The 23355-nt window shown below is 42.3% G+C and overlaps 1 protein-coding gene across 2 annotated transcripts in view; it reads left to right on the plus strand.

The window, feature by feature from the left end:
• The window catches only part of NT5C2 (5'-nucleotidase, cytosolic II), an 89223-nt gene that overhangs the window by 59868 nt on the left and 6000 nt on the right, over nt 1-23355 (plus strand). The window contains exons 4-13 of one of the 2 annotated variants that reach the window (XM_066619467.1): nt 1520-1637; nt 4926-5021; nt 7056-7147; nt 7347-7404; nt 7935-8028; nt 10058-10111; nt 11713-11796; nt 14179-14220; nt 17643-17750; nt 22002-22068. In XM_066619467.1, the coding sequence (XP_066475564.1) occupies nt 1520-1637; nt 4926-5021; nt 7056-7147; nt 7347-7404; nt 7935-8028; nt 10058-10111; nt 11713-11796; nt 14179-14220; nt 17643-17750; nt 22002-22068 (813 nt within the window). Of the gene's footprint in view, nt 1-1519; nt 1638-4797; nt 4826-4925; nt 5022-7055; nt 7148-7346; nt 7405-7934; nt 8029-10057; nt 10112-11712; nt 11797-14178; nt 14221-17642; nt 17751-22001; nt 22069-23355 lie in introns of those variants that run through there. The other variant, XM_066619468.1, reaches the window with a different exon arrangement.

Here is a 23355-nt window from a genome sequence, read left to right on the forward strand (position 1 = left end):
GCTGGCTCCACATAGCACATTCACAAGCTATTATAGATAATGGTAACTGGAAGAAGACAAATGCAATTTTAAGTGTTATCAATATAGGTGTTATATACAAAACAGCGGGAATTAATGTAATTGGTGTACTAGTAGTAGTTTTGAAGAATTTGTACTTAGGTCATTTTGACTGTGATCTGAAAGTTCTTTTAGGCATGCTTGGTGATATTTTTTTTGAAATGTGAACAGCAGACTATTATGTAAAATCAGAAGCTACTTTTGAAAGTCCCCTCAGTGTCAGAACTGGTTTGTCTTGAGGTGTAGGTGAGTGTATGGGTGCACGGTGCTACTGTTTATATAACAATCAAGTCAAAAGCTCCTTCTGAATATGCAAAATAGATTGCCTGGTTCTTTTGGACACTGGCCTATGTTATAAAGATCTAGGCAAGTTGGATTTCTGCAGTTTGTATAATTTAAAGGTGTAGAATGCAAGACACCTTAGAAAATGCATTGCTATGAAGGTAAAGATCCTGAAAGATTTTCCACCACATTAGATAATAAGCAAAAGAAAAGTGATAAATGGTAAGGACATGTTATAGGTCTCTCAGCAGCCTGCAGGTTAGATGGACTCAACCTAAGAATTCATCTTGTGATTTTACACATTGCAGCCTGATGAGAACTCTGTGATGTCTGCACTATCTCCTTCTCCTACTTTTGCTTACCATCTAGCCTGTTGGAAAATTCTATAGGCTTTGATGTTGGTTACCTTTCTGTTGGTCCAAATAAAGGCATTGCCCTACACTGGATTATGATTTTTTTTTCTAATGCTCCACTGGGACCAGCCACTATTGTTGCTCATTACATCTGTAACATGTTATCCTTAAGACAGTGTTGAACAGCAATTTGTGACTGGGAATATAAGTCTAGGTGACATAGAAGGAATGCAAGATCTAATGGTTTACATGAACCATCTAGTCATTATTGTCTTTGCACAGAGGAAGAGTTCCCTGGAATATGACAGAATTAATATATTAGTTCAGGGCAATAACTTTATTTAATATGTTTAAAAGTAACCTGACAGCTGCCCTTTCAGAGGAAAGTAACTTAATCCATGGGCTCTTTAAACACCCCCTGACTAGAAGCTTGATCTAAGATTAGCTTTCTGAATTGTATAGTGACTTTCAGCAGGACCAGTAGATTTCAGGCTCTCTTAATATGCGCATGTAAAGGTGAAATAGGGCAAGGGTGATAATGCTGTTTAGAATATATTTCCTCTGAGGCACCAGCTAATATTTCATTTGATGCATTCTGCTGCTGAAATATGAACTGTACTTCCACTCTGCCAAGGTCTTCTAGTATAATAAAGACTTTAAGGTCACTGTAGCAAAGCCTGAAAATTCATCGGATACAAAGCAGTGACTTCAGTATTTGTAAAGTCAGAACTGAATGGCAGAATTAATGTTTATTTCTGCATTTGCTTAGATTCTCTCTGTGTGTGCACCTTATATTTTCTAACCTGAATCTTCTTATCTTGTTGCAGTGTATAAATCTCCAGAATATGAATCCCTTGGGTTTGACCTGACAGTTGAACGATTAGTTTCAATTGGATACCCTCAGGAGCTGCTCAGTTTTGTCTATGACCCTACATTCCCTACCAGGTAAATGAATGTAATCCACCAAAGAATTTATATGCTCTGTGCTGTTTTACAGTGGCATCTTTTTAGCTTGCTGTTATACAATAGGATAGAAGCACAGTGACTTGTATTTTATGGTTGTAATGAATTTTTTTGACAATCAATGTGTCTTGAAAGAGACTAGTTGAGAAGAATATTGGGAAACTGAGCTGCATACCAGGAAGACTTAAGGTGCAATCCTAACCCCTTATGTCAAAGCTTTCCAGCACTGAATTAAGGGCGATGCAGCTCTGAGGTAAGGGAACAAACATTCCCTTACTTTGAGGAGGCCTCCGGGAGTGATACCCAACTGCAGGATGCAGCACACATCCCATTCGCACTGCTATGCCAGTGCTGGGAAGCACTGACATACGGGGTTAGGATTGTGCCCTTAGATATATGACAAAGTGATGCTTTTGCTCTAATTCTAAGTTAGACAAAGTTGAACCTTAATCAAAACCAGTGCTTGAAGTCTTACATGAAGTTATTTGGAGAAAAAAATTGTTTTCCATAGATCTATAAGGATATATATACTTAGGTGTTCCTTGCACGTACCAGTAATATGTACCAGCACATAACAACTTTGTATCCTATGTCAGAGGCTGCTTCTGAGTTCCCCTTAAGTTTAGGGAGCAGCTCCCTGGCCAATGGGGGAAGGGCTTATTTTGAAATGTGATCCCTTGAAAATCTTACTGCTCACATGGAGCTCTTCAGTGTCTGTGTTTGCAGCAGAGACATTGCTGAAAACCTGTTCATGCAGCTAGAAAAAGATAGAATGATGTTGAGAAACTTAAAACGTCTGACTTGGATGCATATTTTTGTGGTGTTCAAAATACATTCTCAGTGACTTCTACTTTATTGAAAAGTGACAACTGCGTGAGAGAGCCTCCCTTGTTAGAATGAGGTAGTAGAATCACAAAAAGAAATATTGTAACACCACAAAAATAAGCTTGTGAATTGGGCCTTAATTAATAGGGCATGAAGAGAAGAAATGGCAGGGCAAGTTGTGTGATTAATTCCCAAGGTTTTTAGAATTTTTTTCCCTCCTAGTGTTGTTTTCCTGCAGTGTTGCAAAGGTTTTCAAGTTAGCAGTGGAGCAATAAAACGTTGAAAAATGGTGGTATAGGCTCTTTGAGAAGTAATTATGCCATTGTTTCACTACCTGAAAGACTAGATGCAGACAGTGCACATGCACAAACTTAGGGGACCATGTATTTGCCTTTGATTTAACTATAAAATATGAGTTAAAACAAGTAGTGTCTTTTTAGACTTTAAGCATCTTCTAATCCAGGGATGTCAAACAAGGTTCATGGGCCAGATATAGTCCCTGGAAAACTCTTTATCCAGCCCCCATATGATAATTGGGCTCTCCTAGCACCATCATCAGTTACTCTCAGCTGCAAAGTGATGCCTTGGCAGAAGTGACACTACTGAAAATGCGGCCCACATGATAATTGAGTTCTTCTATATATTGAAAATAAAATCAAGGCTTGCATGTTTCTCTTCTGGCATTTGCAGCAAATTAGTACCTAAGTGAAAAAAGTATTTCTGGTCATCACCTGTTTAATGACATCCATTCCTGCTAATGACGTCACTTATGTTTCTCAGCAGGCACTATGAATGCTATTCAGCCTGCTATATGAAACATATTTGACATCCCTGTTCTAATCTTCTTGGGTTTCTCCTTACTTGAGGGCTTTAATGTGTAGTTGTGTACAAATCTGTACAGGTGTGTGTCACTTAACAACCTTCTGCTTAATAAAGAACAGCATATATGTTGGTGGTCAAAGCGCAACAAAGATGCTCTTAATGAGGCAGTCGGCACTCCCATAGTCTGCAGCAGACTGTTTGTTTACACAACAAAGAGGCTCTTAATGCAAAGAAGAAGCAATCAGTCTCCAGTGGCCTGTGCAGCCAGCTAGTTTCTGGCAGGGTGTCTGTTTACACAACAAAAGCACTAGGTTGGGCTGAATGTTCACTTAACAGCCTAATTGCATAAAAATGGGGATTGGAGAATGTACTCCAGCCCTTAAGTGGTGCACATCTGTATATGCAAATATTAGCAGTTGGATTACATTATCTGGCTGTGTCCTTTCTGCTGTCTTACACTTACACTTACACTTAATGTGCCTTAGCTACACATTATAGTAGACCCAGGGACAGGGTGATTTTGAAAATACTCTCTCTGTGTTTTGTTCTAATTCCTTCCTCTTTCATATAGTTTCACATACCTGTGATTTGACAACATTGTGTTTTACATTTTCCCATCCCATTACCAGTGGCAGCCAACTATGCAGTATGGTCAGGGATTGCACCATGTGACAATGTTGGATCATGGGTAAATGGGGGGGGGGAACATGAAAAGGGAAGCTGTTTCAAAAGAAGTACCTACTAAGACTGCTTAGTAGATTGGAAGTTCTCCAATCTGCTTGGATTGGTTCTCCAATCGGGCTGCTTAGTAGATTGGAAGTAGATTGGAAGTCAGGAAAAAGAGAAGGGGTGATTGAAAGTAGTCTTAACTGCCAGTTACTGACATTGTCACTGAGTGGTGGCCAAAAAAGGTGCAATGGTGCCATGAGATGAAAAAGGTTGAAAATCACTGCTATAGGCTATAATGAAGTTGCTTCTGAAAAATCACTGATCAGATAAATGGCAGGTAACGCTTTATGTTCATAACACTTAACTTATACAGGTATAAATACTTTGCAGTTGTATTGTGCTGTAGTAGGTTCAGAGTGCTGCACTCATATTATCTTGGTAATCTTCCAAAGTTCTGTATTAGCTGGTAGGGTAGCCAATTGTACATTTAGATGACTTAATGTTTAACAGAGCAAGTCTTTTTTGTTTCAGTATGGCAAAGAATCTTTTACATGAGAGGAGTTTTTAGTTTCAAGTTTGTAGTAGTCTTCTTAGTCACTGGGGTAAATGGGGAAGCTAAAGCTTTGATTTTTTTTTTAAGCTATGTACCTATTCTGCTGATTGTATAATTCAGCCTTTCTGTTGAGATAAATGAGCTAATTATAAGAGAACAAATCTATTGTACATTTTAAACCAGGCAATGCAGACTATTTTTTCCTCTGCAGCTAAACAAAAGTTCAATGGGACTCTGTCAACAAAGTGTCCTCCTTAGGGTCAGATTCTAGTTTGGACAGAACATGCTAGAACTGGTTCAGGTATGCCATTCTAACAGACTATATTTCAAAGTCTTGCTGTTTGTTATGGCTTGGAGTACTTTACTTATATAAATCTTTGCATTTATTTATTTGTTAATAGAGGCCTGGTATTTGATTCCCTTTATGGAAATCTGTTGAAAGTTGATGCCTATGGGAACATTCTAGTGTGTGCACATGGCTTTAACTTCATGAGAGGGTGAGTATTGTGATTATAGGCAGTCACTTAATAGAGGCTGTAATCCATATACATATGCTGTATATAATTGTACAATTTTTTGAACATAGTAAGACTTAATTCTAAATAAATGTGTAGGTTTGAGCTATTACTCAAAAGAGATTATCACCTAGACCTAACATTGCCAAGTCTTTATGCCTAGTTTTTCATAATGTTTTAGGGGGTAAATGAATAAAAATACTTTGTTGTTATCTTTTAAATCATATTACGTTTGGAAACATAATTGGGGTAACTAAGGGAGTTTGGGAGAAATTCACATAGGATTGGTTCCGATGATATGTCTTGACTGTGCTTGCCCACCCATTACATGGAATGAAATGTGAGAGTTCATGTTCTGCTCCCTGTCTCATTGCACTAGCACCCAACTTTCAATTGCATGGGCAAATATTGATTAAAAAGTATTTAAACTGTTGAACTGCCCCCATATGAATATAACAATCTGGGATGGTGTACTGGAGGGGTGAGTGGGATGCAGGATTTCCAACGCTTCTGGATTGACCTGGGATCCCCAAGAATTAGCATCGGTTTTCAGCAATTGAAAGTAATTCTAGGACTTGAACAAGGACTGTAGGAATTTCCAAAATTGCTTCATGTTGTGGGGGGAAAAATAGCTTCACTTGGACTGATAACCCTAATGGGAAATGCACACTCACTTCTTTCATCACATGTCAGCAGTAATGGTCAGATCTATCTTTTGAACTGGTGTGTAATCTTTATTTACCAAGATCAGGGCTTTTCAGACTGGGACGTTGTAACGCCCCAGCCTGAGGGCCTTGGCCTCTGCCCTCTTAAGGGGCAGAGGCAGGGAGATGGCAATGACGTGATCCCCAGGATCACTTCACTCAGGGGGCTGCAGGGGCTTGACTGTACTTACCCAGAGCCTCCTGCAGCCTCCCGGGGGTGCAGGGAGCCCTGTGCGACTGTCTGCAGGGCTCACCGAAGATGAAGAAGTGAAAGTGGAGCAATCAAGTTCCACTTCCGGTTTTGCGGAGGCGGAGCGCAATCACTCCACTTTCACTTCTTCAACTTTGGGGAGCCCTGCAAATAGTCGTGCAGGGCTCCCTGCACCCCCGGGAGGCTGCAGGAGGTTCTGGTAAGTACAGTCAAGCCCCTGCAGCCCCCAAGCGACATGATCCTGGGGATCACATCGCTGCCTTCCCCCTGGCCCAGCCACCTCCTCCCACCCACACAAGGACTTAGAATGGCTTAAACTCTCCCTGAGAGTTTGAAAACCGCTGATCTAGGTCATAGGATGTACAGGATATACAGCTTGCGTGATTGGGTCTGTATGTCTTCTTAAAAATGTAAACAGCTGTCTGGAGCCTCAAGCCAGATTAGGACCACAGTGGAGGCAAAGCCCTCCTTCCAGTTGTAGTCTTGATTCATTTTAGAGCCCCACATGGCTCTATTATATTTAAAAAAAAAACAAAAACCGCTCAGGCCCCAATTGCAAAATCTTCATATTATCTGGTTGGCCGGTAATGTTTCTTGTATCTCATGTAACCATATTTGTTCTGTCCATTTACCCATCCAGTTCTGTCTTCAGTCTTATAAGACACTTAATCATATTCTGCTAAACACTGAAATATTGTTAAATCCATCCTGCTTATGGAATAATATAAATGCATTGTATGGAATTGGTGTTCATTAACACAGTCTCCAAATACAGCTCATTTTGTTTTTGTTTTGATTATTCCAGTTTTATTGACATTGAGTAGAGAGAACATACAAATATAGAAGTGTATTTCTCTTTTTATCAAGAGGAAAATGAGACACACCGTGCTTGACCATAGCAGAAAGAGAATAATGTCATACATTTTTAGACATTAATGTGGCCATAACCCCCCTTCTCTGACTACAGTATTTTGAAAGAGATCACCTGCCCTTTTCATAGGTCTTACTGTCTTGGATAGGAGTTAACATAGGAACTTAAAGAAATTGTTTATAATCTGACATTGTTAATTAGTGTCTTCCCTTGTCCCCTACGTTTTTCAGGCCAGAGATCCGAGAGCAGTACCCTAATAAATTCATTCAGAGAGATGACACTGACAGATTTTACATTTTAAACACACTGTTCAACCTACCAGGTAAGACACTAAATTGAAATGGGAAGGATGGGCATATGTGCAGTGAGAGTCAGGTATATGAGTGTTAATTTCAAAGTAGCAGAGTTGAGAGGCTTGTGTAATGGGTTAATTACATGAGTCTCTTCTTATCTAGTCCTTCATTTTAATGTATATTTTTAATCTTGTCTTAGTTTTGATACCTGGCTTTTGTTCTTTCCAGAAACCTACCTTTTGGCCTGTCTGGTTGATTTTTTTACTAACTGTGACAGGTATTCAAGGTGAGTGTAAGTTTTATAAGAAATCTAAAGTGCCATGCTAGCTTTTATCAACTATATTTTCCAATGAAAGTATGTAAGGAACAACATAAATCCCCCAGTTTTAACTGGAATTTCATAGTGAATAAAAATACCATTTCTGCCCAGCCCAAGAGTGTACACATTTGATCTCTGTTGCGTATATGCAGTGTTGGGCAGAAATGGCATAAGGGAGTGTTTATGTAGATTAGGCTTGAAATTTGAGCCTTGCTGGTTTCACTGTTCATAAATGAAAGAAGTACTAACTTGAATGTGTAAATATATGACCATTTAGTTTTTGGATACCACAGGGTATCTACTCGTGAACAGATGTATAACATGTAAGCAAACATCAATTAACTTCACTAGAAATTGGTGTGGGGTCCATTTTGCTTTCAGTTTGTCTCTAGTTTAGTGTTGTCATTTCCAATAGTGCAACAAATTGTCACGCTCTCTCCTTACTAGCTGCTACCCGAATATATGCAACCCCTAGGTGTTTTGTTCTTCTCACACAGCTGTGAAACAGGATTTAAAGATGGAGACCTCTTCATGTCCTTCAGGAGTATGTTCCAGGATGTGAGAGATGCTGTGGATTGGGTTCATTATAAGGTGATTGCACTTTGAGGATTTTGTGATTGTTTCTCTGTGCACTTAAAGCTATATCTTGCTTTTTAATTAATTATGATGTAGTTTGAACATTGTTATTTTTATTTTTCCACCTAGCAAGTCATTCCTAGTTGACAGCCTATCAGTGGAGGAATGTGGTGAAGAAAGGATTTATTTAATTGATTTTGATTGATTAATTTAAAACATTTATACCCCACTTTTCCAAAAGCTCAAGGCAGCTTACAATAAATACGTACAGGTTGTGTCTTGTTATCCACTGGGGTTCTGTTCCGGAACCCTCAGTGGATTAAAAAAAAGGTGGATACCAAATCAGTAGAAAAATAACTTTAAAGACCCACTTCCGGGCTTCTTGCTCAATAACAATGCATTATGGGGTGACAATGGAGGAGCAAGAAGCCCAGTAGTGGGTCTTTAAAGCTATCTTTAACCCTGAGAAGCTTGCAACCAGTGCAGTTTATCAGCACAAAGATAGGAAATTGGATTTTGGTGCTTTTTTCCTTGCTACAAGGCATTTAAAGATGGACCCCGATAGCAGTGGTGAGTCAAATCAGTGGATGCCAAATGAGTGGGTAACGAGGCACGACATGTAATAGAATATAAAATAAACATTTAAAATCTAAAACATAATTAGAAAACCAGGTCAGCAAAACAGTATTACAGTTCTAAAAATCCATAGGTGGATTTACCAACCCTTTACCTACCCCAAAAGCAAATGTAAATAAAAATGTTTTTAGGCCTCATCTAAAGCTGTCCACTGAAGGGGCAGATTTTATAGATTTTCTGGCAATTTTCTGGTGTTCCATAAAAGTAGTGCCACAATTGAGAAAGCCCTGTTCCTTGCTGCTTCACCCCTAACTTCCCTGGCAGTGGAACTCTCAAAAGGGCCCTCTAAGATGACCCAAGAGATGAGCAGAATTATATGGGAGCAAGCAATCCCTCAGATACCATGGTCATAGGCCAAATAGGGCTTTAAAGATAAGTACCAACACCTTGAATTGCACTCAGAAACAAATGGGCAGCCAGTGTAGTCTCCAGAGCAGTGGCTCAGCTGTGCCAAGCCGTTGAGACCCTGCAATCACACAGGCTGCCACACTGTGTACTAGCTGCAGTTTCCGTACCATCTTCAGGGGCATCTCGATGTAGAGGACCTCTCAGCAGTTTTCAACACATGTTTTCAGTTCATATATGGTTTCAAGGTGGCCTCTCATTCAGGCACAATTCAGGCTCACTAATGTCCCTTAGGTTCAGCTGTTCAGCAAGTACAGGTTGAGCCTATTTATCTGCACATTTTATATCCACAGATCTGGCTCAATGTGAGTCCCCCAGACCTGCATCGAGCCAAATTTGGCCTATCCTGAAGCCTACAGAGGCAACTGGAGCCGTTCCTTTATGAGATTCAGAAAGGCCTCTGGAGGTCCTAGAAGGACACTTCCTGTTTTCAGCTGAAAACTGGAAGTGCCTATGTAGGACCTCTGGAAGCTATTCTGAGGCCCGTAAAGGTTGTGTGCGTCCTCTATGGGCCTCAGAATGGCTCCAGGCATGACCAGAGCAAGGCTGTGGTTATGTTTGAACCCCAGTGGGCTGGAAAACCATGGCTTTAGTTATCCATGGTTTTTGGTATCTGTGGGAGGGTGTTCCAGGAGCAGATCCCCTGCAGATACAGAGGCATGTATGAAGTATCAAGTGACTTCATACTTATTATCTGTTTTACACTGCAGCCAGGGTTTCAGAAAAAATTAAGTTCCAGCACTTGAATTATACCTTACTTCATGTTTATTTTATATATTATGAATGAGTTCAGGGTTCTCTGCCTCTGTGTTGAGCAATTGCAGAGCAAATCTCTTGATATATGAAACTACGCAAAGAAATTTCTGTCTCAAGTGTCACTGGTTCAGGTATCACTGGCACATTCTACAGCATGACAACAATGTTGAAAACCAGTACTAATATGAAATCTGAGTAAGTATGTCAGATCATTATTTCTACCTTCTCTTGCTTTCCCCTGTTTCAGGGATCTCTAAAGGAGAAGACAGTTGAGAATTTGGCAAAGTATGTTGTGAAAGATGTAAGTATAGAGAACCTTTGCCTATTGAAAGAGGATATATGTTGATTTATTTCACACAGTCTTAATGAAGACATTATTCTGCCATTAATTATAGAAACGAGATTAAATATTCAGATCCCCTCATTCATTAACAAAAATAATTTTATCCAATATTCATTGATGATTATGCTTTCATTAACAGGAAATGGCTAGCATTTCTGTCTTTCATTTCCCATCTCTTGTTAACAGAACTGTTAAGCACCCCATCTTCACAAAAAGAATTTGTTTTCCAACATAAGTAGTAGTACTGAAGGTTCTTCTCAGTAGTAGTGAGAGCATGAGCAGTGAGTTCTGAGTTCCTTGCAGCACCAAAGCAAAGATATGAAGAACATTCCAAGGAGTCTTTTGCATTTCAGCATCCTGGAGTGCAGTGTCACTCAAAGTGGTGATCCATGGACTTGTGCTGGACTGTGAGCCATATAATATGGCATGGTACCGGTCCCTGGCACATTGGGGGAAAAAATTGCTGGTCCATCACACCAGATAATTTGAGAAGTACTTCTGTAGGGGATGAATCATGAGCTGGGTGTACTGTGTTCAGAGGCAGGGTTCTTTTGGACTGAACACTGTAAAGGCTGTGTTATCTGCCACTTGGTAAGTGGCAAACTCAGTTGATCAGAAACTTTGCCCACTGGCTTAGGAGGGCAGAGATACCAGCTGTTAAGTATACTGCTTAACAAAATGTTAGTTTTGTTCCTTCCCTAACTTATCTGACAGGGCCCCTCTGAGTACAGCTCCTCCCTTCTTCACAAGGGCCTTCTAGGAATGGAGATGTTCCACTTCCTTCCTCACAAGGCTTTCTTGTGAAGGAAGTGGAATGTCTTCACTCCTAGAGGGCCCTTGTGAAGCAGCCTTGTGAGGGAGCCCTGGGGCAGGGGGGGATGCTTGTAAATCTTGTGAAAGATTTGTTACCCAAATAAGCCTGTTAGCAGGGAACTCCCATTCTCCATATGTTCCAGATAACACAAATCTTTATTGTACTTAAAAGTGAGCATTCTGCAGGGCAGAGCTAGAATATTTCATTCTAAGTGATATCCAAGTGTTTTCTCCTAAAATAGCTATTGGCGTCCTTGCTGCCTGTGACCCCTTATTTTTAAAATCATCAAGTTTCTAGTTCTGTATAATATCCAGACTTTTGACATTTCAGTTTGAAACATCTCTTGTAGTTAGGGTTAGCCAAGTAGAAACTTAGCAGAGGGGACAAATTTGATAAGATTTTTTTTTTGAAGACTTACCAGTGTGATGAACCATTCTGAGTGGAACCTTCCTGTCTGGAAATGAGCAGACTAAAGGCAAGCACAAGACATAAATAGGTGCTCTTGGTGGCGTTATCTTGAGTCAGCTACATGTAGATACTGTCCAGAACATCTACTTTGGCATTGGTTCAGTGATTTATGGCTGTAGCTTGCAGGTTGACAGAAGGCATTTTAATTAGGCTCAAATGCACATTTGGCATTCTTCAAAGTAGCAATATGGATGTTATCTGAAGAACCTGTGAAGCTAAGAAGTTTCATTTCAATTGGCTGGTTGTTTTGGGTTTTACACAAATATTGTCATTTTAGGGGAAGCTGCCTCTGCTGCTGAGCCGCATGAATGAAGTTGGAAAGGTGTTTCTTGCCACAAACAGTGACTACAAATATACAGATGTAAGTATTATCAGAATATGAGTGCCTCCTTTAAATGTTATGTTAAAGGGTTACATAAAGTTCACTGGTATAACAGCTTGAGAGCATGAGATGGAGACATATGAAAATTGTTCCTAGCTTGCCTGCTAATGGTAACATGAACCTGGCAACTAGCATGTGGCTTGATTTCCAGGTTTTTGGAAGAAAGATATATCAGAAACATTTTTTAAAAAGCACAACACTCTGATGAAGAAATATATCCCTTCAGTTAAATTCAGTAACATGCAAATGGTTCATAGTGGACTTTGTTCAGCCTTTATTTTCTTCCTGGAATTGTATTTGAGTTTATGTAGCCTCTCGTGTAGGCCCCTGACTGCAGAAAATCATAAACTGGAAGATGCTGTGTTTTTGTTTGAATTCCTCTATGACTCTTAGAATTTGTTCTCCAGTCTTCTGCTTTGGAGTCAGATCCACTGAACTCGCTGGGATTTATTTCCAAGTTAACCATACGTAAGATTGAGTCTGTAAAAATTTGGAATATTAAGTTTAGTATTAAAATAAATATTTTAATATTAAAGTCATCTGATGTTCTATGTATATCTTCGTGTAAGGAAGGGCCCAGTGTTCAGATAAATTCAGGATTTTCTAATTGGTCATTCATTTTTCCCTGCAGTAGAAGGGGTCAGGGAGGAAGCGCACTCAGGTCTGTCATTGTATTAGCTCTTGATGGAAATAACATCTGAAGAGGCTCAGGGCCCATTCCTGTCCAACTTTTAAGCTCCGTTGTAGCCACAATGCAGCCCCATGGTAAGGGAATACATGTTCCCATACCTTGAGAAGGCTCCAGTGACTGCCCCTCCACCATAGGTTGCAGTGTACACCTCACTGGCACGACTGCACCAGCACTGGAAAATAGGATTGGGCCCTCAGTCAGCTAAAAATTGGGCCAAGTGTAATGTTTACCTAGTGGCCCTTACTCTTTTGGAGGAATTTGGGTGTTGATTAAAGAAAAAATGAAGAGGAACATGATGCCTTGTGGCATGCTTTATAGTCCTAGACAGCCATGAAGTTATATTATTTGAAGCTTTAAACTCTGTCATTTTTTTGATCTTTCACAGTCAGAAAATGAAGGCTGCAATCCTGTTCACACTCACTTGGGAGTAAGCCTTATTGATTATAATTGGACTTACTTCTGAGTAGACATGCATAGGATTGGGTTCTTAGAGATGTAAATTTTATGTTGTCCTAGGAATCATGTGGCTAATGCTGTACTTCTAATGCAGGTTATTGGAATGACATTTTAATATACAAAGGGCCTATTCTAGATTTGTATGTTTTTTGGAAGCCCCTTACAAAGGTATTAAGTATAGCATTAAAGCTATTTATCGTTAGTTGTCAATATGTTTTGATTATGGCAGTGGTGGTCAAGCTAGGGCGTTGTGACACACAGCCTGAGAGCCCTGGGCCCTGCATCCATAAGGGGTGGGGGCAGGGGGAAGGCAGCAACACAATCCCCAGGATTGCTCTGCTGTGGGTGCAGAGGGGGCATTCCCTAGCAAGCCTTACCTGCTGCCAGGGTCTGGGAGGTTCAAGGAGCCCCACAGAGGCTCTGCAGGGCTCCCCGCAGGTTGTAAACATTGAAAAATGTGATCACGACCCACTTCCAGGTTGTGAACGTGAAACCAGAAGTGGGTTGCGATTGCATTTTTTCATTATTTCCAAGCTGCAGGGAGCCCTGCAGAGTCTCTTGCAGGGCTCCCTGGACCCTTGCAGCAGGTGCTAGGAAAAGCCCCCTCTGCACCCACAGCAGCGTGATCCTGGGGATCACGTTGCTGCCTTCCCCCCTCCCTACCCCACTAAGATTTGCAGTGGCTCAAACTCTCCCAGAGAGTTTGAGAACCACTGGATTATGGAATTTCAGCTATTCTCCAAAACAGGAATATTCTTCTCCTTTTCGTTAAGAGTTTGAAATCATACCAGAACACAACCACAAGCTGTCTCTAGAGATGAAATTGTATAGTTGCTTCCCAATCTCCACTTTTATAGTGACTGCCAGAGTAGAAGGTGGCATCTCTAAGGATTATTTTGGGAAACTTTCAGAGGTGTGTTTGAGTGAAATATTTCTGTCTTGTGTGCATAGGACTTGGGAAATATAAATTCTCGTGAAGCTCAGAGCTGCTTGTGGCGAACTTGAAACACAGAAGCAGCTAAATGATCTTTCCAGTGACCCTGTCTGCAAGCCATGTACCAAAATAGTTGTTTCTTACTTGCTCTACTATATGTCCATATGTACCTGTGAGAACATTGCATGAACACATCTCATTCTGTAAGTGGAGTTTTAGAAATTGTTAATACAATGGTAGAGACTTTTAAAAAATTAAGTATTTTTAATTTGTTTTTCAGAAAATTATGACTTACTTGTTTGATTTTCCACATGGACCAAAGGTGGGTTATGAAAATGTTGTTGCTTTAGTTTTGGGCAGTGTATGCTACCTCTTCCTAAATAAGTATTGAATACAAGTTCTGGTTCATGGGTATTCAAGAAGTAGCCTTTTAAAAACAGGCTGACTGATTTTGGAACCTTTTGAAGAGCATTTGGAAACTACAATCGATTCAGAACTCTGCAACCAGGTTGGTAATGGGGGAGCTCTCATTCAGCGTGGACAGCTCTGATCCTATATGAATTGCATTGGATTTCCATCTGTTTCTCCGTTTACGTCAGAGTTTTGATCCTTGCATTTACATCCCTTATGCAGTGTGGGTCCTATGCACCTTAAAGGTTGCTTACTACCACATTGTTCTGCCTGCCCAGAAAGGCTGGAGGTGGGGTGAGGGGATTGCTTTATGTCCTGTTGGTTGCTGAGGCTCAGTTGGCATCCACTCAAGGCAGAACATCCTTCATAGGGGCGCTCAGGCTTTCTAACTTCTTTCCAGAGGAGGGTCAAAATGCCCCCTCCTGTTATCTTTTAAGAACAACCTGAAAAATGTCCTTGTGGTCATGCACAGAAGTGACCTGGGAAGTAATATGGGGTACGTGGGGCTGCCCTTGAAGACAGTCTGGAAGTTGTAGCTAGTGCAGAATGCAGCGGCCCATGTGGTTACTGGAGTTCGGCAGTTTGACTCTGTCACACAGCTGCTCCGACGACTGCACTGGCTGCCTGTTCGTTTCCAGGCCCAATTCAAGGTGCTGGTTTTGACCTTTCAAGCCCTAAATGGCTTGGGACCAGTGTATTTGAGAGACCGCCTTCTACCATATGTTCCGGCCCGCTCTCTTCGATCATCAGAGGGGGCCCTGTTGGTTGTGCCATCATCTAGAGAGGTTAGGGGGATGGTGGCCAGAAATCGGGCCTTCTCGGTGGTGGTGCCTGTATTGTGGAATTCCCTCCCCTTTGAGTTGAGAACAGCTCCTTCATTGTTAACCTTCTGGCGAGGCCTGAAGATGTTTTTATTCCAGCAAGCTTTTGATGGCTGCTTTTAATCTGTTTTAATCTGTTTTTGCTGCTGATTTTATTGCTGCTGGTTGTTTTTCACCTTTTTATTACTGTTTTAATGTATTTTATGACTTTAATGTTGTGAGCCGCCTTGGGTGCCCTCCAGGGAGAAAGGCGGATTACAAATCAAATGAATGAATGAATAATATGAAATTCCAGAGCTTTGTTGAATGTTCTGTCCTAGTTCTTGAGTGGTGAAACTCAGGGTGCATCATGTGCCTCGAGGGTGGGAAGAGTGCTCAGTTTCTCACTTCCTTTTTGACCAATACTGAAGCAGCATCATGTGGAACACTCCCCCTTGTTTTTCATCCCTTGGAAAAGTTTAAGAGCCATTTATCTCAGTTTTCATTTTTATTCTCTATTTTTGTGTTAATAGTTTACATTTTTAAAGTGGTTATTTGAGTTGTTAGCTCTGACTCATCCTATGGCAGTTGGGGGGCAAAATTCTGTGCCATCAAAGGCACAACCTCTGTCAGGGAGAGAGCCCCCTGTGGGCACCTGTATTCACTTTAAAACATTTTCCAAAGAGACAAGGAAGAACAGGAAACTTCACCTTGTGTCAGCACTCTGGGGAGTTGACTTTGGCTTGTATTTCAGAGCTGTTGGTGCCTCCTACAAATCCTCCTTGTACTTTTGGTAGTAGCTTCCTCAAAGTCAGTGAACCTGACATGCACAAGCCTTCATCAGAATGCTGTAGGGATTGAAGCAGTAGACACAAGAGGCATGGCAAATGCCATAAGTCCCATTCTGGACAGGAAGCTAGTATTGATAGTCGCCTAAGAAAAAGGGCAAAATACCTTTCAAACATCAAGTCTATGAAGAAGCCTCCTGGAATCCCAACATTGACAGCATCTACTTTAGTGGCTCATGCATCAACAGCAACAAAGTTCGTCCCTGTTGGTAAACCAGTTCTTCACTGGGCTCTTCACTGAGATTGATTTCAAAGACTCCGGGCGCAATCCTAACCCCTTATGTCATTGCTTTCCCGCACTGGCATAGCGGTGCCAGTGGGATGTGTGCTGCATCCTGCAGCTGGGTGTCACTCATGTAGGCCTCCTCAAAGTAAGGGAATGTTTGTTCCCTTACCTCAGAGCTGCATTGCCCTTATGTCAGTGCTGGAAAGCAGTGACATAAGGGGTTAGGATTGCGCCCTCAATCACTGGACTCTTTCCCTGAATTAGACATTGTTGTGTGCCACACCATTTCTAAACAGGAGATCTTTGAAACATTGCAACATTTGTTTTCTCCTAGAGACCATAACTGATGTTGGCAGCACCTAGCTGAGAATATGACTGGTTTTGAAGTAGGAACCCAGTTTACCACCATGCCCATGGTTCTCCATGCTAATAGGGTCTTGGTCTACAGTACAGCTAACATAGTTTTTGTGATTGGGATTCAGTTTCAAAACATTTGGAGAATCTATGCTCCACTTTCCCATATCATCATCATCCGTATTCGACATGAGCCATCTTGGTGTGATATGGGATTAGGGAATCATTGCTGCTGCAGCTCGTCATCATACTTGCCTGGCAACTTATGGGTCACAAGAATCACTATTGGCTACAGTATCCATGCTGTCTGTAGAAATGGCAACAACAAGCAAACATCAACTGTCCTGATGTTGATTCAAGCTTTGGCATTGAGTGTAGTTCTGGTTGCTGTGCCGTCAGCCATCCAAAGGCAAACTTTGTCATAGTGGAACATGCCTCAGCCAATGGAAGAGGACCCATTTGAGGGTAGAAAGCTGGATGCTGTGACCAGCAAGTTCTATACCATTGCTGCATCAAATATGAAAATTGACAACTTTCTCTCTTACCTGATGAGGTTTTGGTATAGTCCAGAGGTTCTCAAACTGGGGCATCACAACACCCCAACCTGAGGAGCCCCTTTGGAGCCCCTCTGTCTTTGCCCCTTTAAGGAGCCGCTCTATCTTTGCCCCTTTAACGAGTGGGGAGGGGGGAATGCAACAATGCAATTCCCAGGATTGCGCCATTGCCAGGGGCTACAGGTGCTTTGTTTTACTTACAAAACAAAGTGCCGGGAGTCCTGTGGAAGCCTTGACAGTGCTCCCCAAGCCTCAGAAAGTATAAAAATAAAGATTGCGACCCACTTCTGGTTTGTGATCGGATTCTAGAAGTCTCAACTGGAACCAACTCAGTATATTCAGGGTAACCGCAAAGTCCCCATGCACGCTTAAATGGCTTCAATCCCAAATTCACACAAACTCGTGCATAGGGACTTTCTGGGCACCCTGTATTTATTGGCCTCTACTCCAGAACTAGAATTAGGCAATATAAGTAAATTATCACTGTTTGCTGTGACATTTTGATGTGCCTTGATGTAAAATGAGAGATGCTTCTGTTTGATCTTTTCTAGCCTGGTAGCTCTCATCGGCCGTGGCAGTCGTACTTTGACCTCATTCTTGTAGATGCACGCAAGCCACTCTTCTTTGGGGAAGGCACAGTCTTAAGGCAGGTGGATACGGTGAGTGTGATATAGAACACATACTTGGAAACTTTCCTGGAGAAAAATATGGCATATAGTATACTAGTTAATTAGAATATGGATGTTCTGGGGGAAGGCCGACAGGAGCCGAGGGGCATCCGGTTCGGGACTCCTCATCCCTATGGGATGAGGATGGGGAGGTTAGAGAACAACAAGACAAAGGCAGGGTAGGAGAAGAAATTGGGAAAGGTAGGGTGATGGGATGTGATAGACGGTTTGGCACAATGAGAGGATGCGGGGACAAAGGAGCGAATAAGCAGCCCATCCTGGGGCATTCCGTGTATAAATGCTTTTATGCGAATGCCCGAAGTCTACGAGCAAAGATGGGAGAACTGGAATGTCTGGTGACAAGGGAAAATATTGACATAGTGGGCATAACGGAAACCTGGTGGAATGCGGAGAATCAGTGGGATACCGCAATCCCGGGCTATAAACTCTACAGGAGGGACAGGCAGGGGCGTGTTGGAGGTGGGGTGGCCCTTTATGTTAAGGAAGGGATAGAATCCAGCAAAGTAGAGATTGAAGGTGGGTCCGACTCCACCGTAGAATCTCTGTGGGTTAAATTACCAGGCTTGTGCAGTGATGTAATACTGGGGGTGTGCTATCGTCCTCCAGACCAGAAATCTGATGGGGACCTTGAAATGAGGAAACAGATCAGGGAGGTGACAAGGAGGGACAGGGTTGTAATCATGGGGGACTTCAATTATCCTCATATTGACTGGGTCAATTTGTGTTCTGGTCACGATAAGGAAACCAGATTTCTTGACGTGCTAAATGACTGTGGCTTAGATCAGCTAGTCAAGGAGCCCACCAGAGGACAGGTGACTCTGGATTTAATTTTGTGCAGTACGCAGGACCTGGTTAGAGATGTAAACGTTACTGAGCCATTGGGGAACAGTGATCATGCTGCGATCCGTTTTGACGTGCACGTTGGGGGAAGAATACCAGGCAAATCTCTAACAAAAACCCTTGACTTCCGACGGGCGGACTTCCCTCAAATGAGGAGGCTGGTTAGAAGGAGGTTGAAAGGGAGGGTAAAAAGAGTCCAGTCTCTCCAGAGTGCATGGAGGCTGCTTAAAACAACAGTAATAGAGGCCCAGCAGAGGTGTATACCGCAAAGAAAGAAGGGTTCCACTAAATCCAGGAGAGTGCCCGCATGGCTAACCAGCCAAGTTAGAGAGGCTGTGAAGGGCAAGGAAGCTTCCTTCCGTAAATGGAAGTCTTGCCCTAATGAAGAGAATAAAAAGGAACATAAACTGTGGCAAAAGAAATGTAAGAAGGTGATAGGGGAGGCCAAGCGAGACTATGAGGAACGCATGGCCAGCAACATTAAGGGGAATAATAAAAGCTTCTTCAAATATGTTAGAAGCAGGAAACCCGCCAGAGAAGCGGTTGGCCCTCTGGATGGTGAGGGAGGGAAAGGGGAGATAAAAGGAGACTTAGAGATGGCAGAGAAATTAAATGAGTTCTTTGCATCTGTCTTCACGGCAGAAGACCTCGGGCAGATACCGCTGCCCGAACGGCCCCTCCTAACCGAGGAGTTAAGTCAGATAGAGGTTAAAAGAGAAGATGTTTCAGACCTCATTGATAAATTAAAGATCAATAAGTCACCGGGCCCTGATGGCATACACCCAAGGGTTATTAAGGAATTGAAGAATGAAGTTGCAGATCTCTTGACGAAGGTATGCAACTTGTCCCTCAAAACAGCCACAGTACCAGAAGATTGGAGGATAGCAAATGTCACGCCTATTTTTAAAAAGGGAAAGAGGGGGGACCCGGGAAACTATAGGCCGGTCAGCCTAACATCCATACCGGGTAAGATGGTGGAATGCCTCATCAAAGATAGGATCTCAAAACACATAGACGAACAGGCCTTGCTGAGGGAGAGTCAGCATGGCTTCTGTAAGGGTAAGTCTTGCCTCACGAACCTTATAGAATTCTTTGAAAAGGTCAACAGGCATGTGGATGCGGGAGAACCCGTGGACATTATATATCTGGACTTTCAGAAGGCATTTGACACGGTCCCTCACCAAAGGCTACTGAAAAAACTCCACAGTCAGGGAATTAGAGGACAGGTCCTCTCGTGGATTGAGAACTGGTTGGAGGCCAGGAAGCAGAGAGTGGGTGTCAATGGGCAATTTTCACAATGGAGAGAGGTGAAAAGCGGTGTGCCCCAAGGATCTGTCCTGGGACCAGTGCTTTTCAACCTCTTCATAAATGACCTGGAGACAGGGTTGAGCAGTGAAGTGGCTAAGTTTGCAGACGACACCAAACTTTTCCGAGTGGTAAAGACCAGAAGTGATTGTGAGGAGCTCCAGAAGGATCTCTCCAGACTGGCAGAATGGGCAGCAAAATGGCAGATGCGCTTCAATGTCAGTAAGTGTAAAGTCATGCACATTGGGGCAAAAAATCAAAACTTTAGATATAGGCTGATGGGTTCTGAGCTGTCTGTGACAGATCAGGAGAGAGATCTTGGGGTGGTGGTGGACAGGTCGATGAAAGTGTCGACCCAATGTGCGGCGGCAGTGAAGAAGGCCAATTCTATGCTTGGGATCATTAGGAAGGGTATTGAGAACAAAACGGCTAATATTATAATGCCGTTGTACAAATCGATGGTAAGGCCACACCTGGAGTATTGTGTCCAGTTCTGGTCGCCGCATCTCAAAAAAGACATAGTGGAAATGGAAAAGGTGCAAAAGAGAGCGACTAAGCTGATTACGGGGCTGGGGCACCTTCCTTATGAGGAAAGGCTACGGCGTTTGGGCCTCTTCAGCCTAGAAAAGAGACGCTTGAGGGGGGACATGATTGAGACATACAAAATTATGCAGGGGATGGACAGAGTGGATAGGGAGATGCTCTTTACACTCTCACATAATACCAGAACCAGGGGACATCCACTAAAATTGAGTGTTGGGCGGGTTAGGACAGACAAAAGAAAATATTTCTTTACTCAGCGCGTGGTCGGTCTGTGGAACTCCTTGCCACAGGATGTGGTGCTGGCGTCTAGCCTAGACGCCTTTAAAAGGGGATTGGACGAGTTTCTGGAGGAAAAATCCATTATGGGGTACAAGCCATGATGTGTATGCGCAACCTCCTGATTTTAGGAATGGGTTAAGTCAGAATGCCAGATGTAGGGGAGAGCACCAGGACGAGGTCTCTTGTTATCTGGTGTGCTCCCTGGGGCATTTGGTGGGCCGCTGTGAGATACAGGAAGCTGGACTAGATGGGCCTATGGCCTGATCCAGTGGGGCTGTTCTTATGTTCTTATGTTCTTATGATGTTGGATTCCTAGTGCAAGTCTCCTCACTGAAGTCCATTGAATACTTAAACCTAAATGTGTTATAGCTAATTTTGGTTTATCGGACACAGAGAAAAAGTGAAAGGAGAAGCTGTAGCCGCCAAAGTAAAATAAGGCATTTTTTTTTAAAAAAAATTATTTCAACTAGATGGACTGCCTGGAACTAAACTATGAATAGCATTGACACTGCAATTATAGAGAGCCTAGAAACTCTATCATTCACTTAAATTATGTTGCAACTGCTCCTCAACTGATCATTTTACTGTGGCTCCAATGTGAGCCATGTTACCTCCCCTTTTCCTTCCTGCGACTGGTCTTTGTTGGAAGCCTCACTCCTGTGGTTTTGCCGTAACTGAGCTATCAGTAAATATGTTCTGTTGCAACTAAATTCTGATTTCTTAGACCTGGCCAAGTGGGTAGAATCAGCTGGCTCCATCCACACTGCTTGCTAGGCAATTGTCACAGCAACTTACTACATGTAACATATGGAAGCAAATGCTTAGGTTGCCCTCGGTAGCATCTTAATGGAGGCTACACAGAGGGATTGGGAGGGGAATGTGAAATTAACTACTTTTACATGGCACAGATGGATTCAAAAAGTGGTCAGGGACATTTCCCAGTATAGGTGTGGTGTTGGCTGTTGCAACTGAGTGGGCGCGAATTTTTCTTTTGCACACCTATTGGAACCTTGCTATCTGATGCTATGAGCTACTATGAGATTGCAACCATTTGTAGAGGATCTTAAAAGGTCATTTCATATTGGACCATTTTACCAAGAAAAATATCATGTTGTGAGGTGGGGAAGGAAGGGTAAACTCTAGCTGTGCTTTTGCTTCCGTGTTATGTAAGAGTCTTTTTACTTTCGCCTTAATTTATCAAAGGATTATTGCAAATGAAAATGTTTTACTGAAATTAGTTTTTTTATTGTTCAGGTTACTGGCAAACTGAAAATTGGTACTTATACTGGCCCCCTGCAACATGGCATTGTCTACTCTGGAGGTAAAATGGAAGTGTGACAATTCATTCTGTATCGGCATATGAGAGTTAGATTTTCTCTCTGCCATAACCTGGCGATTGAACTTCACCAATGACCTATGGAGAAAGGAGTCCCTGTCCTCTGAACCTTTTTTTTTTTGCGCATATCTGGGTAGGTGCATCTTTTCCCAGCAACAGGGTGCAGTTCTTACTCTAGCTTATTTTAAGACTTTTGAGGTTTCAACCTTGTTCAGTTGTATTTTAGCATCAGATCTGAGGATTCTGAGAGGAATGAACAAGGGAGTGGAATGCTGTGACAGAACATTTTGCCAAATAAGAAATGGCAATGGCCAAGAATCCCTTTGCCTAGTCTAGGTCCTCTGAGAAGAATTTTATCAGGGGATACAAAGTTTCTTTTGGGCCTCTTTGCAAAGGGTGAGGGGTGAAACAGAGCAGGGGAGGGTGGTGACAGGCATGCAGAATAGGGTCAGGGAGGGGTGAAACAGGTGGGGGGAGGGTAGAGAGAGCTGGAAAGCCCAGGTCTACCAACCCACGTGGCATCAGTAGTGTCCCCAGCATCCCCTATTGTGGTAGTGTTGCTAGCATCCCATGCGGGCAACAAGTCTGATTAGATAGGAAAATGTAAGATCCCAAGAACTTTCTGGGCCCCCTCCTTTGGCTCCTGGGCCCCCCTTTTGACCCTGGGCCTGGTACAAATTACCCCCTTTACTCCCCTCTCCTAGGACCTGGCCTAGTCCACTCATATACTTTCAGGGACTCGCTTCTCAACAGCAGAGGTCACTCATGAGATAATATTGTTGAGTTGGTGCGAGAGCCACTTGAGACTCAAGACTCAAATGAGACATTTGAGACATAAAAATGCACGTGCTGTGCATCACATCGGAATTATTTGTGTATGTATTGAGACAACTGACCACAGAAGTAAGATTCTGTTGTTTTAGTGCATGCATATGTTTTAAAGGGGCAGTACATACGTGGCCCAGAAAATTGTCTGAAGGCACATCATGTAATTCTACTGCAAAAACCAAATTGGTCTGTTTCTATAATCTGCCTGAATACAGACTGTGTGGAACTATATATAAGCTCTTTGCTCTTTGGGGTAAGAGCAGGATAGAAGTGCATTTATGGGCCATCTATAGTTTGTACTATGATATTAAATACAGGTCTACAAATATTGCAGTCTTGCATATGTAGCGCATGAATTTTACAGAGAGCAGGCCTCTATACTGCATTTATACTGCAGGCCTCTATCCTGAAACAATTTCTTCACATATTATAACTCCTTCTTTC

The sequence above is a fragment of the Tiliqua scincoides genome, chromosome 3 (assembly GCF_035046505.1).
Source record: "Tiliqua scincoides isolate rTilSci1 chromosome 3, rTilSci1.hap2, whole genome shotgun sequence".
NCBI classification, from domain to species: Eukaryota; Metazoa; Chordata; class Lepidosauria; order Squamata; family Scincidae; genus Tiliqua; species Tiliqua scincoides.